Source organism: Drosophila eugracilis, unplaced genomic scaffold (genome assembly GCF_018153835.1).
Source record: "Drosophila eugracilis isolate 14026-0451.02 unplaced genomic scaffold, ASM1815383v1 contig_2154, whole genome shotgun sequence".
NCBI classification, from domain to species: domain Eukaryota; kingdom Metazoa; phylum Arthropoda; class Insecta; order Diptera; family Drosophilidae; genus Drosophila; species Drosophila eugracilis.
In genome coordinates, this window is record NW_024573038.1 from 11487961 (window position 1) to 11503628 (window position 15668).

Below are 15668 nucleotides of genomic sequence, written 5' to 3' on the forward strand. Positions count from 1 at the left end.
TATTCACCGGAAATTGTCGTTAGTTATGGCAAGTTCTTGGTAGCCAGGTTGGACAGTTAAACTAACCCTCCCGTTTTTCCTACTGTTTCGATTTTTTTTTGTTCCCATCGACCCTAACAACAAGTGCATTTAACTATTTTTGGGTATCTTACGTGCCTGGCATCTGGATCGGGATTTTTGGCCTATGCGGGATCGGTACATATATATATATATAATGCTACTTCCAGCAAAAGAGATTTTTGGATATCAGTCACGTAACGGATATTTCCTTATTGATATGCGATTACCGCGCATGCGCACGTACTGCACACCACTAAGACAATGGAAACATTTTTTCTTTTGCATAAATTAAGCCGACAGGCAAACACAAACAACAATCACAGGGAGGGAACCCGAAGGCCAGATAATAAAGAATTTCAACGAGTCGAAGCCACCGCAAACATGCTTAGAATAAAACCAATAACAACAAGAACCCAGGAGCAGCCATAATAAAAAAGAAAGAAAAAGGAAACCGCCGAGGAAAACCTACCAGCGAAAACAATATTGCAACATGCGGGAGGGAGACCACCTCGATCAGGTAGCTACGATCCCATCCCATAGACCCTGTGCACAGGATCATGGCAAACATTATCACTTTGTTGAGAACCTAAAAGACCCGATGTTCCATCCGTTCGAATCGTTTCGATCGGGCACGTTCGTGTTTTAGCTCGTAAAAGTTTCTTCGATCGTTACTTTCAGTTGCTTGCGCACATTCAAGTCAATCGGTTGGCTCCGCTCGATTCCTCACCAAAAAAACTTTACGGATTACGGTTAGTGCAACGGAAGTGGACTCCCCATCCCCTCTGTCCCTCTCGTTCTTTGCTGCTTGCCTTTTGTAAATGGTTAATAAAAGTTGGCAACGAAGCGGAAATGCAAGGCGCCTTGCGCCCTTCCCCGCGAGATTTAAGATCCGCGATTGACAGCCGAATAAGCTTGGTGGTGACAATGTTTTTCTGCGGTCTCATTTGAATCTCCCTGCCCCAGCTCATCAGCATTTAAAAGACAAAGAACGTGATTTTTTTTGGTCAAAGATTTTTGGGGTTGTGGCATGTTTCCACTCTGAAAGGACTGACAAGCAGCCGTAAAACAAAGCCCAAAAAAAACTTAAGAGAAAAATATTCCAGCAGTAAAGTAAATATGTCAAGTGCAGCCAAAAGTTCAAAATCAACAGAAAAATAATAAAAAACCAAATGTTGGGAATACGAAATGATGTGAAGACAAAGAAATAAGATATAAAATTAAAAGAATATAAGACAATATTAAGAGATTTGGAAGAAAAACAAGTCTAAAGTGAAATAACTTGCCAAAAATCCCCTTTTAATAAAACAGGAAACCAAATTTAAAAAGTGTCTTCAAACACAGCTTCTGCCATATGAATATCTAATGTTTGCAAAAAGAAAATCAATTTAATAATAATAATAATATGCAAAATTGCAAATGACGAAGTGCCAAGTTGAACCAAGTTGAAATGTCAAATCGAGTATGGAAAAGATTCATTCGCTCGATAATAATTCACAAGATAAAAAGGTGTGATTAAACGCTTTTGGCCATGTGCGCGAGCTTTGGCTTCAAATCGAATAATATTGAATGAATGACAAGCTGAAAAAAAAAAATTAAATAAGAAAAGCAATAATACATTCTTCAAATACAGCGATCGGCGCGTATTTGGAAACAAATGGGTAAAAAAGGAATTGAATAAATTAAAACCTGCGACGCGTGTGCATACATACATAAATCGGGCCTGAAGTCAAACGGCTAGCGGCAATATCGGCTAAAACAACAATAACAACAACTGCTGGTAGCACTAGCACAATATTAACAAAAACAACAACAATGACAATCACAACGGTTGTCGCAAGCCTTAAAAATAATAAAATACATTAAATGGCACAGTGGTTGGAAAGTTCTTGTTTATTAAGTGATTAATGATTGATATTAAACGAAATCTAATCTAAAATCTAATAAAAGGAGTACATTGAATGGAAAAGTGTTATGATAGCAACATTTTTGCAATGTTTACTTGTTGAAAATCGAATGGGGCTTCTGCCTTTATTTGGATTTTTGAATTAAAACTTTTGTTCAAACTGTTACTGTGATACAGCTGTTCTAATAATATAAATTGCCCTCGCTCTGTCAATAAATCTGGGGAAATACCCTGGGAAATCATCATTAATCATTACAAAAAATAGATTTGTTTATTTGACAAATATTTGAATAGTGCAAGCTACGAAATGAACAACCATTCAATACACTTTAAGTGACTTCCGATGAGTATCTTATATAAAAATTTTGTTAATAAAAAATCTTAAAGAAATATTAAAATAACATATTTTAAAGGACATTTAAATGCTTCTTTAAAATATGTTCTCACATTGATATCATCATTTGCTTAATTTCCAATTTGCGATTATCGATAACAGTTTTCATTTACAGTTACTCATATTTAAAAGTGCAATCAAAAGCTTATTTCGAAGATGTTCTCACTTTAATAACCACATTTGGTTACTTCTCAGTTTGCGATTATCGATGACAAATTTAATTTCAAACTTCTCATATTTGAAAGAGCATTCAAAAGCTTATTTCGAAAATGTTCTCACACTAATACCATCATTTGATTACTTCTCAATTTGCGGTTAGAAATCGTTAACACCTTCACTGTTTGTTTATAAATTGCAATTGCAATTAGTTAAAAATAACTAAAGAATAGTGTCATCCCACTGTATCGGCTGATTACAGCAAATGGCTAAGTGATTTTCTAACTGTTTGGCTGATTGTTGAATGGAAATCGAGAAGCGCAAGCCGCGGCAGCGATTCGCATTTGGCGAATGTCGAATATAGACAAGTTATAATGGAGATCTCCTCTTTCGGGAGTGGGTGGCGGCGAGTGTGTCCGGCAATCGACCACGTCTTTGAGCTCATTACGGAGGCAGGGCACAGAGTCTTCGTTTTTTTTTTCGTTTTTAGCTGCTTCTCCTTTGAATTTTTGCATATTGGTGCGGGCTGTCTTGACTTGGCTGTGTGCCGTGTTGGCAATAAAATATTAAACAATAATAATAAATAAATAAAATGACACAGAGAGGCAAGCGAAGGGGCGAGCAGAGAGAAGAGAGAGAGGAAAAGTAAAGCGAAGATTTGGCAACATTTATTGATCCAAATACAGTTGAAGTCAAGAGAATAGCAACGAAATATCGTATATGCACAATGCAATCTCAATTTATAATATTAATAATTTATTTATCAAGCCAATATTTGAACAATTATTAATTTAATTTTAATTCTTTCTTTCTTAAAGCTGACGAATCCTTATACTAAAATCAAGGAATTCGAATGTAGTAACATTATTTTGACCTCTACTGTATATCCATACATGTTCGTGCCCATCTAGATAGCAGATCTTGGTGGCTGTTGAACTCAAGAGAATCCACTTGAACCATGGCAAAAGTGCCGATCACGCTGATGATCATTGCTCTCGTCTCTGGCTCTCCGGACTTGGGATGCGATTTTGGCCATCACCGCTGTTTCATCGATGTCACTGCGGAGAATGGTTTACGCCAGCGGCAAGTCCTCTCTGATATGGACATAACGCTACAGTGCAGCCGACCAATGGCTCAATGGTTCTATCAGGATAGGTTTAAACTCAGAGGGCCCATTCTGCGACTTGAACGAGTCCAGATCGAAAATTCTGGGAACTATGGCTGCCTGGATAGTCAGAAGAGATGGTTTAACATCTCCCTGCTTGTAGGTCATAAAGAGCAAGTTGACAACGACATAGCCAGCTTTGCCAAGGTGGTGGCAGCAATCCCAGAATCGGATCTCTACTTTCAGCCCCTAAATCAAAGTCGATCGCTGAAATTGCTACAACCACTCCCGAAATCCGTCCAACGAACGGCGGGTGGTCTCTTCCAACTGAGCTGCAGCCCCACTGATCCGGATGCCACGGGTGTTAATGTATCCTGGCTGCACAATGATACCCAAATCCTGGGTGGACGTGGTCGGATTAAGCTCAAGAGGTGGTCACTAACTGTGGGTCAACTGCAGCCAGAGGATGCTGGAAGCTATCACTGCGAGCTGTGTATAGAGCAGGACTGTCAGAGGAGTACTCCTACCCAGTTGGAGGTGGTTAGTCGGATTCATACTGTGCCCGTGCTAAAACCAGGATATCCTCGCAATGCCAGCATTCCTCTAGAAGATAATGTGAGCATTGAGTGCCTCCTGGAGGACAGTGCCCTCGAGCCGAAGATCACGTGGCTACACAAGGAGAGCGTTGACAATATCGATGATGTTCTGCAGAGACTAAGAGAGCAATCCCAAATACCGGTGGACATAACCCGATTACCTACACTTATGGATGAGCCACAGGTGCTTCGTCTGGGAAATGTCCAGAAAGAGGATGGTGGTTGGTATATCTGTATTGCCGAGAACCACGTTGGACGCACAGTAGCCGCCGCTTACTTGGATCTGTACAGCCCTTTGGACACTACCACGACGCGAAGTACGACCAGCACTACATCAGGTACTCCAACATCTACTGCATCTACCATAGATTACCCGGACGAAGATGTGGATAATGCTGCAGGTGACACTTCTGTCCGTGAGCATCCACCTGTATTCAAAAAAGAGCTGAAACGTTTGCAGCACTCCCTGTCCGGAAATACAGTGACTCTGGCCTGTCCAGTTTACGGCACCGCCAATATCACCTGGACCAAAGACAAGAAGCCCCTGAACCGTGAACTCGGCGTCTATATTCAAAAGAATTGGTTACTGCGCTTCGTAGAGGCCACCAGTAAGGATTCGGGAATATACAACTGCGAGGTGTGCAACCCCTGGGGCTGCAACCAATTTGATTTCAGCGTTCAGATTAATGACCGGACACGATCCGCACCAATTATCGTGGTGCCACAAAATCAGACTGTGAAAGTTAATAGCAGCTTGGTGATGAAGTGCACCGTCTACTCGGATCTACATCCAACGGTCAGTTGGAAAAGAGTAGCCCTAAGGAATACCTCACTTGATGGTCTTGAGTCTATAGAATTCCAAAATCTCGATTTTGCCGTGATGAATGACTCCGTTGTTTTGTCCCTTCGTAATGTTACCTATGACCAGGAAGGATGGTACACTTGTCTGGCCTCCAGTGGCCTGGGTAGTAGCAATTCCAGTGTCTACCTAAGAGTAGTAAGTCCTTTGCCGCCCTTGGAGATCTATGCCCTGCTTCATGCCCATCCACTCGGATTTACATTGACTGCCATTACCATGGTGGTCCTGTTTCTGCTGGGCAGTATCTTCATAACCTTCATGCTGCGTCGTCTGAGGAGAGAGAAGCTTTTGAAGCTCCGCATCGAAACGGTTCATCAATGGACCAAGAAGGTCATCATCTATCGTCCAGGTGAAGATGAAGGAAGTGGCTGCAACTCGGGGGATCTTCAAATGCCAGTGATCAGGATTGAGAAGCAGAGGACCACCGTTTCCACAACGGGAACGGGTGGTACTGACCCAGCCCAGGGCTTTAATGAGTACGAATACCCATTGGATTCTAATTGGGAGATTCCCAGACAGCAGCTCAATTTGGGTTCTACTCTGGGCGAGGGTGCCTTTGGACGTGTAGTTATGGCGGAGGCGGAGGGACTGCACAGGATTCCACAATTGGCTGAAACTATTGTGGCCGTTAAGATGGTCAAGGAGGAGCACACGGATACGGATATGGTTAGCTTGGTAAGGGAGATGGAGGTCATGAAGGTGATTGGCAAGCATATGAACATCATCAATTTGCTGGGCTGCTGCAGTCAGGGTGGCCCTCTGTGGGTTATTGTGGAGTATGCTCCGCATGGAAATCTGAAGGATTTCCTCAAGAAGAATCGTCCCGGAGCTCCGCAGCGTCGAAGTGACAGCGATGGCTATCTGGACGATAAGCCTCTGATTCCGGCACAGCAACTTGGCGAAAAGGAGCTCACCAAGTTCGCCTTTCAAATAGCTCGCGGAATGGAGTACCTAGCCTCAAGACGGGTGAGTACAGTAGAGCTTCTGTAAGATTAATTTCTTAATTTCTTAATTTCTTTTATTAATTTCTTTCACCTATAGTGCATTCATCGTGATCTGGCGGCACGTAATGTTCTCGTCAGCGATGGCTACGTGATGAAGATCGCCGACTTTGGCCTGGCCAGGGATATCCAGGATACGGATTACTATCGAAAGAACACAAACGGACGTTTGCCCATCAAGTGGATGGCGCCCGAGTCGCTGCAGGAAAAGAAGTACGATTCACAGAGCGACGTCTGGAGCTATGGAGTTCTATTGTGGGAGATCATGACCTATGGTGACCAGCCATATCCACAAATTCTATCTGCGGAGGAGCTCTATAGCTACCTGATTACGGGTCAGCGCATGGAAAAGCCGGCCAAGTGTTCTCTTAACATTTACGTGGTAATGAGACAGTGTTGGCACTTTGAGTCCTGTGCTCGACCTACGTTCACGGAGCTGGTGGAGAGCTTCGATGGGATTCTGCAGCAGGCGAGTAGCAATCCGAATGACGCCTATTTGGACCTTTCAATGCCCATGCTGGAAACGCCGCCTTCATCGGAGGATGAGGACGATAGTTCCGACACCGAAACATTTCGGGAAACATTCCGGGAGACATCTCCACTTAGATATCAGTTCATGTATAAGTTTAATTAGTGCTTAGTGCTTAGGAAACCAAGAGATACCAACGAGTCTATAAGAACCCATCGAAGCATCGCTAAAGATACTTTCATAAACTTTCATCCCAGAAATTGCCAAAGAAATTGTCGCAAAAATCGAAAACATTTGGATAGAATTATTCCGAGTTTTATAAAATGTATGTATTTATTATTTTTTAATTAATGTATTTAACTAATATTTAAATTCCCTTTTTAGATTTGCAATTCAACGAAAAGCATGCGATTTTGGCTTAAGGACAAAGACTTAATTAGCTTAGCACTCTCATTATTTAATTATATTTCTCATCCTTGCAATGTTTGGTTTGGGGTCCTTGGATTTTGTTTACTTCATAATTCTTCTTGTTGAGGCAATAAAAACGAATTTGTTTTACTGTAATTTAAATAATTTAATAATTATTGAACTTTTAATTTGATTGGTGAATGGTAAGAGGAGCTTCGACTTTAAACTTTACATCTGAAATTAAACTTGTTAGACTTTAACATATGACATGGATTCCAGCAGTCGATGGTATTGAAATATATATATCTTTTAAACTAATTTTCTGATGACTGAGCAAAAATCTTACCTCCAGTTCAGCAGATTTAAAAACATTCACCAAAGAAATCAGAGAATTCTCATTTTTTCTGAAACTGCGCTCAAAATCTAGCAAAGAGATTATCAATTCCAGTCTGTCTTATCTGCAAGAAGACAACCTTTTGTTATAAAATAATATATTAATACCTATATATACTAAAGTTAAGACAAGTCAATGATCAGTCTCCGTGGCAATGTTAAGATTAACGTGTGTTTGCCTTTGTCTTCTTGCTCTCAGAAATGGGAAAGAAAATTTCGTTAGATCTTGGTTGCTGCCTCATTTGGGGCAGTATTCAGGGTCTTCTAATAACATAATGGAAGATAATCAGTGGCAAGGTCGTCAGCATTTTCTTCTGGACTTACTGCTGCAAGTACATAAGCCCTTGCTGCACGAGAAGCTCATTGCTATGGGTGACCAACTGAATGAGGATCCAGAGGAATATAAAGAGGTAAAAGGTTGTATTAGCCTTTTATAACCGAAGTTTTATCAAATTTAGAAACTATTCCTGTATTGATTATCATTCTTACAGGGCACCTGGAGATATATTAATGACTTTCAGGAGCGTGTGCATCAGAATCGAGTGCCAGGACCTTTTAGCATCATCAATCAGCTGGATGAGGAAATGCCCAAGAATTTGTTAGGAGTCTATCGTTTTCTGACCATGGCCAGGGATTGGTTTTCCTTTCAAAGAAATGCCTGTTATGCCAGGATTCACTTTCATCCTCTGCTCTTTGTCAATGCTCTGCAGATGGCTGTGGTCGAGAGGGAGGATACCAAAGATCTGCAAATGCCAGCCATGTACGAGGTGCTGCCACAGCTATATTTCGAGAAGGAAGTGATACTGGCAGCCCAGGATGTGGCTTGGCATCAATTGACTCCCATTAGAATGGTGACTCCAAAACGAAGATGGAGGGATATACTCTTGGGGTATCGAAGTCCCAGGCAATCTTTTTCAGAAGAGGAACCCATGACAACGGATCCCTTGATCATTGATAATGAAAGAAAGTTGTCTTATCTCAGTCTGGACTTGGAACTTAATTCGCACTGGAATAGCCTGATAAATCGCTTGGTTATATCCATTGAAGAAGGAAAAGAGCGTCTGAATGATCCTATTATTATAGATGGCGATCGCCTGGTTGCCTTTCGAGGCTCCTTCGATGAAGTCAATTATAGGAATCATATGGATATGGAATCAAATTATCATAACTCTAAAGTATATCTGCATAACCTACAGCAATTTGTGGCTGCCTTGACTATGGAAGACTTGGCTACTGGGCAAAGATCTATGGACTTGATTGATCCGCCTCTGCTAACAACAGGTGGTGTTCCCTATAAGGGAACCTCTTTGAATATCCAAGCTGTTAGACATATCTTAGACTTGTCTTTAGAGGATTTAAAAATCCAAATTGACATGGCTGTGAAACATAATAACCATTCTTTGGATAATCTAAAGATTGCAGGACAAATAATAGCTACTAACTACCTTCATATTTGTCGCCAACTAAGTCTGGCTGTGAATGGAAATGCCAGAAATCAAGCTAATATGCTGGGTTTGCCTACGGCCAACCTTAGAGATCCAATCTATAGATCCCTGCTCTTTAGATTGAATGATATTTTAGGGAGCTATGAAACGAGGGATGTTTATAAAGTAGGAGGAGAAAGACAGTCCCCGAAAATAGTTGATATTAAAGTTAGTAACCTGCTAACTTATGAGGAAACCATAAACACAGATCTCATCAATCTTATTGACCAGCAACTCCTGCAATCGCAGCGAAATAATTTGCAGTTTCTGCGACGCCACCTTATGGCCAGGCAACGTCGCCTTAATCATCATCCTTTTAGTATAAGCCTGGCTATAACAGCTCCAGCAGAGAAGACAGTCCTTGTAAGATTGTATTTACTTTTACCTTATCAATCAAGACCACTTTTCCACCTAGACAGCTTTAAATGTTCCTTAAAAAAGGGATTAAATCAAATTCATCGCCTTTACCCATCAGCTGTTCACGAACCAACTCTAAGCCAACTCTATGAGGCCAATTATCCATCAGCAGAGGTAACCCCATCCATCCGATTTCCTCCACATCTTCTATTACCAAGGGGAACTACAGAAGGCCTCAAACTTCAATTAGTTGTGCAACTCACAGCTTGGTCTGGCTCGGAGATGGAGTTTGATGGGGTGTCTGACCCTGTCCTGGCCGAAAATCTAAAGGATGTGATAATCTTTCATCAGCAGGCCTGAAACTATTATGCGATAATATATGCTAAGTGCCTAAAGTTGTTAATTGAATACTCAATTGTAGAAACTCATATGTGTGGGAGTGAGTAAGATTATATTAGGAGTGAGCTTTTGTATCAATGTAGTTTTCCAAGCAAGCACGTAATCCAAATTAAAATGGTTAACGAGAACTAGAATTAATCCATTTAATCTTTTTATAACGGAAATATAATTTTGGAGACGTACTCTTAAATATTTTCTTAAAAATAAACCATTTAATTCATAAGAAAATAAGATTTTAAGTGAAGGTTAAGTCAACAGACTTGAAACGAAAACACCAAACCTAACTCAAAAACAAACTCTTTAAAATCAAATTAAATTCTTTTGAAAACTATGTCTTTCCATTTAAAAGAAACATATATATCTATTTAACCTTCCTATTTGATCATTTCTAATTTCTTTGACAAACACAATCACAAACACACACACACACACTCACAAGCATTATAGTATCCTTTCTGTGGAAAATCAAATAAATGACTGACAAAATGGAACACAAAATAGAATGGGGATTTTGTCGTTTGCCAAAACAGAAACTTGAAAACGAACGAAAACGGTTTATTATACGAATGCGATGACAACAACAAAAAGGCATAATAGTAAAATTAAATGTGTCTATTATGCCAGGCCAATACAATGAATACATAAAACCATACTCAAACCAGGCACAGCCATGTGCCATACAATCATAAATACACTGGGAAAATAATTTCTAGAATATTATACATAATTAAATCGAATAGATTTAAACTTTTAACTCTCCCATTAAAGGTGTTAAAGGGTGCAAGTTGAACGTTTCTACCTTATTCCCGTTTTTTTCCGTTCTTCTTTATTTCTACTTTCATAACGCGTTGTTTCATTTCCATTTGTACTAAGAGAGGTCTGATCTCATTTTTACTCTCCTAGTACCTAAAGAAATGAAACAACGGTTTTTGCTAGTAGAAAACGAAGAGAAAACGAAGAACGGAAAAAGGGAATCAGAAAATAAGCATTTTGGGAACAAATCGATTGCCCTGATCATTTTTAGGAACAGATATTTCTAAAATCTATAATTATAGTTTTACTTAAGCAAGTAAATTTTTTTTTTAAACCAAAAATCTAAAAAACAAAGTAACAAATTTTTTTGCCTGCAGGCGATGGCAACATTTGGCAGGCAAGAAACGTTTAAGGAAGGATGTCTTGCTTAGACGGTTGCGAAGTGTTTGAAGTGGTTAGAGAATATGGCTGTGGATGGAGGATGCGGATGTGGATGTGGATGTGGCTGGTTTGTCACTGGCACATTCGCATAAAAACAAATGCACACAATACGACCGCCAGCAATCCCCCATTCAATTCCCCTTAACAAAAAGGCAGAGAGAAAAGAGAGACAGGAATCGTCATCATCAAGGCGAAGTCCTCATCTGTGGGTCCAGGCCGGGAAATGGAGTCCTGGGCGTGTTTGTTCCTAGATAAGCGCAATAATATGCACGTATTTTACGGCAACTTACACATAGCCCCGCCCACCAAATCACACCATCCAACCCAACACACTCATTTCGCGACGAAAATGTTCTAAGAATGCGCAAATTTAAATGCGAATTGTTTTCACTTTGTTGCCAGCAACATTTTGCCTAATTGACTTTGTGCGTGAGTGTTAGACTTGTTTTTTATCCATAGAACCAAAAATATAATAAAAAGAAAAGGAAAAAAAAAAAGAGAAAACCTGAATAGACGACAATCAGCATTCGCTTTTCTTGGCCTTTCTTTTCATTTTGTTTACGCCTAATTTGCGTGTGGTTTATCAGGAAAAGAAAAAAAGAAAACCTCCCTTTCTACACCAAAAAATCCAAACAATTAAAAAAGAAAAACGAAAAGTTGTTTCACACTTTAGGGCTTATTAATTTTGCAATTGTTAAAAGCAAATTGAGTTTGGGTGCGGTTTTTGGGATGAGGATTAGCTGAATTCTTTTGGAATTTCGCTGACCCAACAAAGTGAGGTCGTAAAATGGTATTTAAAATAATGATATCTATGAAATCCTTTTAATTTTTTTTAAGGGTTATGAAGTCTTACGGTTTTTAGGCTCTTCTATACTTATTTTAGAAGAAATTTGTTAAAATATTTATAGACTATGAAATGGTTTTAATGAAGTAAAAATAATTTCATTTAACCCATAACTGTGAGTTAGTTTCTCCAACTTAAAATATAAACTAATTTAAATTATTATTTACTTAAAATAGTAAATAGTTTTCCAGTTTTCCCTTCCATAATATCTCATAGGACACTAAGTGAAAGTCAAGCTTAAAGGCCTTGCCATTGGCATCATCTCCCTAGCATCTCTCTGGCATCTCCATGTTGACCATTTCCATTCTTTCCACATTCCTTGGGTATTGTATTTCATTTCCGTTTTCATTATTATTTGTGGCCGTCCGACTTTGACTCCAATTCCGATTCCCAGTGGCTGTTCACGCCCCCATTCTGTTGTTGTCTCCTCTGCCCCCTTTTATTTTTGCTTTTTTTTTTTTTATTATCGCTGCCGTCTTGGCCTTCTTTACTTGGCCTTTTTGTGTGGAAGCAGCCAAAGGAGGAGCAGGAGCAGCACAAGAACAACGTCAACGACGATGGCAACTTCCTGCTATCGTGCTAATTTCCGTTTCTTTATCTTGACACAATGGTGCGCATTAAAAGCACGTTGGGTTGGGGGGTTTTGGGGCAGGAAAAACTTGCCAACTAAGGGAGGTTTGTATATGGAAAGAAGCCAAGAAGGACATCCCCCAAATCAGCTGCAGCTATGACCGCTGCGCTTTTATTTCCGCCCCATTTTAAGGGGGGATGTACTGGTACTTGGCCAGAAATATGGCGTTTTGACATATTGACGTTTGGTAATATTATTTTAAGTTATAGTTGAAGATAGTTGGATAATATTTGATTCTATATTGAGTTAAACATTAAAATTATAGGAAATTATATAAATTTTATTTTATTTTTAAGTTTAATACTTAAGCTTGGAAAATGGCAAGGTTTTTCCTAATAATATTTATCATGTAGATTGTTTAATTTTGTAGAAAACTTTAGTTCTTTCTAGAATCTAAGCTTTCTCAGCTCAAACCCCCAACTAAGCCAACTTATCTTTGGCCATATTAGCCGCCATTTTTGTTTGGGCTTTGTCAACAGAACAGTGAAACCCCCAAATGAAGGAGCCCCATTTTTTGGGGTGGCTTTAGGAGAAGGCCTTGAGCGAGTCTTCCTTTCCCTTTCCAACGATTTCCCTTACTCACTCTTTTAGACCAGCAGGAGATTCAGAAAATTTGCATTCAGCAACATGAAGAAAATATTGATAAATGCCCGCCATTAAACGCGATTAACAATTTGAATTATGTGGCAAAGCCAAATTTTATTGCCAACACAAACAGCAGCAACAAAAATTCTATGGCCAAACAAATGGCATCATTATTAATATATATATATACACTGGTATATATATGTATATCGAACATAATTTCCATAGATTATTTAAGCGCGGAATAGACGCGTATTTAAAACAACATTTTGGTTGATTGGATTTTTGTATGTTTTTGGTTTTTAGGTTTTAGATGGGCTCACGTTTTGTGCAATGCAATTGCGCGAAAGCAAAAATGATTGGCAATTGTTTGGGTCACCATTCAGTTCCACTTTTCGGCAACAAAGGCCTTTGCTGACTTAATGCAATTTTAGTCTAAACAGTTGCCATCAAAATTTTCAATGAATTGCATCAATTGCCGGTCCATTGTTGCTGCCTGCTGCCTGCTGCCTGCTGTCCCTCGAATACGAATATTTTTTTTCAAATTCAAACCACCGCTGACGCCTCTTTACTGTTGTTGTTGTTGTTCTATTTGCAATTGAGTGGGCGTGGCATAGAGTGCACACGCGACTCAATAGAGTGGGTGGCAATGGGCGTAGCAGGAGTTTGAGTAATAAAATAATTGCAGCGCACGTGTCAAAAATATTCAAAAAGGCTTAAGAGGAGGATTGTCCTTGGATGAGGGATTTTGGTGGAGGGAATAAACTGGTCCTGCATTGCAGCATCCAGCGGGTTTCCTTTCCATGGACCCATCATATTTGTATTATATTCCTTTTCCCTTTTTCCTTTTTTCCCTTTTTTTGTGTTGTGACCAACTGATTGCATAAATTGTTGTGGAATTTCATCAAGTTGATGGACCAAGTCCTCTTTATAAAGGGTGTGTGGACCGATGGGTGAATGCGGTTGGACTGTGAGACTTTTGCTGTCAATGGGAAATGGACTTCTTGGGGGTAGAGTATAGAGTATAGGTAACTCTAAAGTAAAACCTAAGAAAGGTTTATATTTTTGTTAAATAACTAATGTTAAGAATGTATATTTAAGAGTTTTTTTGATTTTAATTTTTACAATTTTATGGTGATAATAGAATATTAGATTGGATAAATCCTTACCTTTCTTGAATTTATATTCTCTATAAATTCCTTTAGAAACTTCTTATTAGTAGTATAATATTAGAACTATAATACTAAAAGTTTAGAAGCCACAAAAACGGTTAAAATTCCACATAGTTCGATATTTCCTTAATTAAAAAGAAAGTGTATACAATCTACGTTGTAAGTAAAACAACAAGATAGTCTCATTTTTTGTGTGCGTGTCGACGGCTTGGAATTTGTTTTGATTTGCAACAAATTTGCTCCAGCATTGTGAGTATTTCTCTCTGTCTCTCTGGGCAAAGCGTTTTATTGCTTTTCACTGTCGCCTCTGGGTTTTACCAGCCAGATCGGGGATGTTGAGATATATAGTATATGTATGTAGGAGATAAAGTAGAGCGGATTGACTAAGAGGGATGGGATGTCCTCGGGCCGGGCATTGTTTACATTGTTGTGGTGTGAATAGCAAATAAGCCGCAATTCAAGGCAAATCCCATTTTTATAGCATACTTTGCCGCATCTCTTTTTTTCCCCTCCCCCAAAACATCAACCAACCACACACAGAGAGAGGGTGTCAGGTTCTACCGCCCATAAATTCATTCTAATTGCAGCCACACCATAGCCAACGCAGCAAAAATTGTATTCCCACATTTTCACACCTCATTAGTTGACAAAATCATCGAGTGAAAAGTCCCTACCTATGTGAAAAAAATAAACATTTAATAGAAATTCTGTGTAAAATGCATTTACCGCTGCAATCTGTGGCCACAAAATCAATTTGCTTTTAAAAAATATCTCTATATATATATTGAAGCGATAAGGAAAATGGAAAAGTGTTCGGGAATAGAAATTAAATGGCTTTCCTGTCTGTGGCTGCTGCAAATTGATTGATTTTGCTGTGACAGCAACAGTAATTGGAAATATTTTTTGTTAACTATTAGTTTGTCATTTGAGATGTGTTGAGTAAAATTGGTAACATAGCTCTTACCCAAAATCATCCTCTTTGCACCTGTGTCCGTATCCCTTCCGGTTCTTGTAATCTCTTCAGCATCTCACGGAAAACGAATCTTCCTGTTGTGCTAAGATGGAAGATTTTTGAAGGTTGCAACTACTAAATACCCTGCAAAGCTAGCAGATTGTATAAGTTAAGATTTAAGCTTATGTTTTTTAATGATGGAATTAGGTTTTAAGTAGTATAAGTAATTAAGAGAACTATTTTTTTAGATTTTACTAAAATATGTACTTATTAATAACCAAATTTTACTTTAAAAAAATGTTCTTTTCTTAACTTATTTCCTTAGAAGTCAATATCTATGATTCTTCTGGATTCTTTATTAATTTATCATGATTTTTTATAAACTTTATCATATCTTAATTTTTGTTCACCCCCCTGCTACCCTAACTTCTTGTGGGTATTAAAATGTCCTGCGCGTCTCAATGTAAACATTTTTTAATCCCCTTCGAAGGAAAGCCTCCAAGTAAGAACACCTTTCTCCACCTTCCCGCTTATCAAGCGGTGCGCCAAAGCGTGTCAGTTAAGATGGAATATAGTGGGTGAGCAGGGGGTTTTAAGGTTCTATTTTTTTTTTCTAGAGGTGGGTGTCTTTCAATCATACAAAAGCCAGGGAAGAGAAAAAATCCTTTTGACAATGCAACGCATGAATGTATTTTCTTTACGTCCA

The 15668-nt window shown here is 39.0% G+C and overlaps 2 protein-coding genes across 2 annotated transcripts; both read left to right on the forward strand.

Moving 5' to 3' along the window:
- The first annotated feature begins 148 nt into the window (after nt 1–148).
- LOC108106021 (fibroblast growth factor receptor homolog 2) lies at nt 149–7107 on the forward strand. The gene is made up of 4 exons (XM_017212871.1): nt 149–809; nt 3332–6039; nt 6115–6868; nt 6928–7107. Exons 2-3 carry the CDS (start codon nt 3472–3474, stop codon nt 6706–6708), a joined length of 3162 nt encoding a protein of 1053 aa, XP_017068360.1. The 5' UTR covers nt 149–809; nt 3332–3471; the 3' UTR covers nt 6709–6868; nt 6928–7107.
- Nucleotides 7108–7499: 392 nt separating this feature from the next.
- Nucleotides 7500–9970, forward strand: LOC108105931 (larval serum protein 1 gamma chain). Its single transcript, XM_017212711.1, has 2 exons — nt 7500–7754; nt 7836–9970. Exons 1-2 carry the CDS (start codon nt 7500–7502, stop codon nt 9543–9545), a joined length of 1965 nt encoding a protein of 654 aa, XP_017068200.1. The 3' UTR covers nt 9546–9970.
- The last annotated feature ends 5698 nt before the right edge of the window (nt 9971–15668 follow it).

Bases quoted from the DNA above. Each gene is read 5' to 3' on its own strand.
- LOC108106021 (XM_017212871.1), top strand. From the start codon at position 3,472: ATGGCAAAAGTGCCGATCACGCTGATGATCATTGCTCTCGTCTCTGGC. The intron at 6,040-6,114 runs GTGAGTACAGTA...TTTCACCTATAG, and splicing joins AGTACCTAGCCTCAAGACGG to TGCATTCATCGTGATCTGGC.
- LOC108105931 (XM_017212711.1), top strand. From the start codon at position 7,500: ATGTTAAGATTAACGTGTGTTTGCCTTTGTCTTCTTGCTCTCAGAAAT. The intron at 7,755-7,835 runs GTAAAAGGTTGT...TCATTCTTACAG, and splicing joins ATCCAGAGGAATATAAAGAG to GGCACCTGGAGATATATTAA.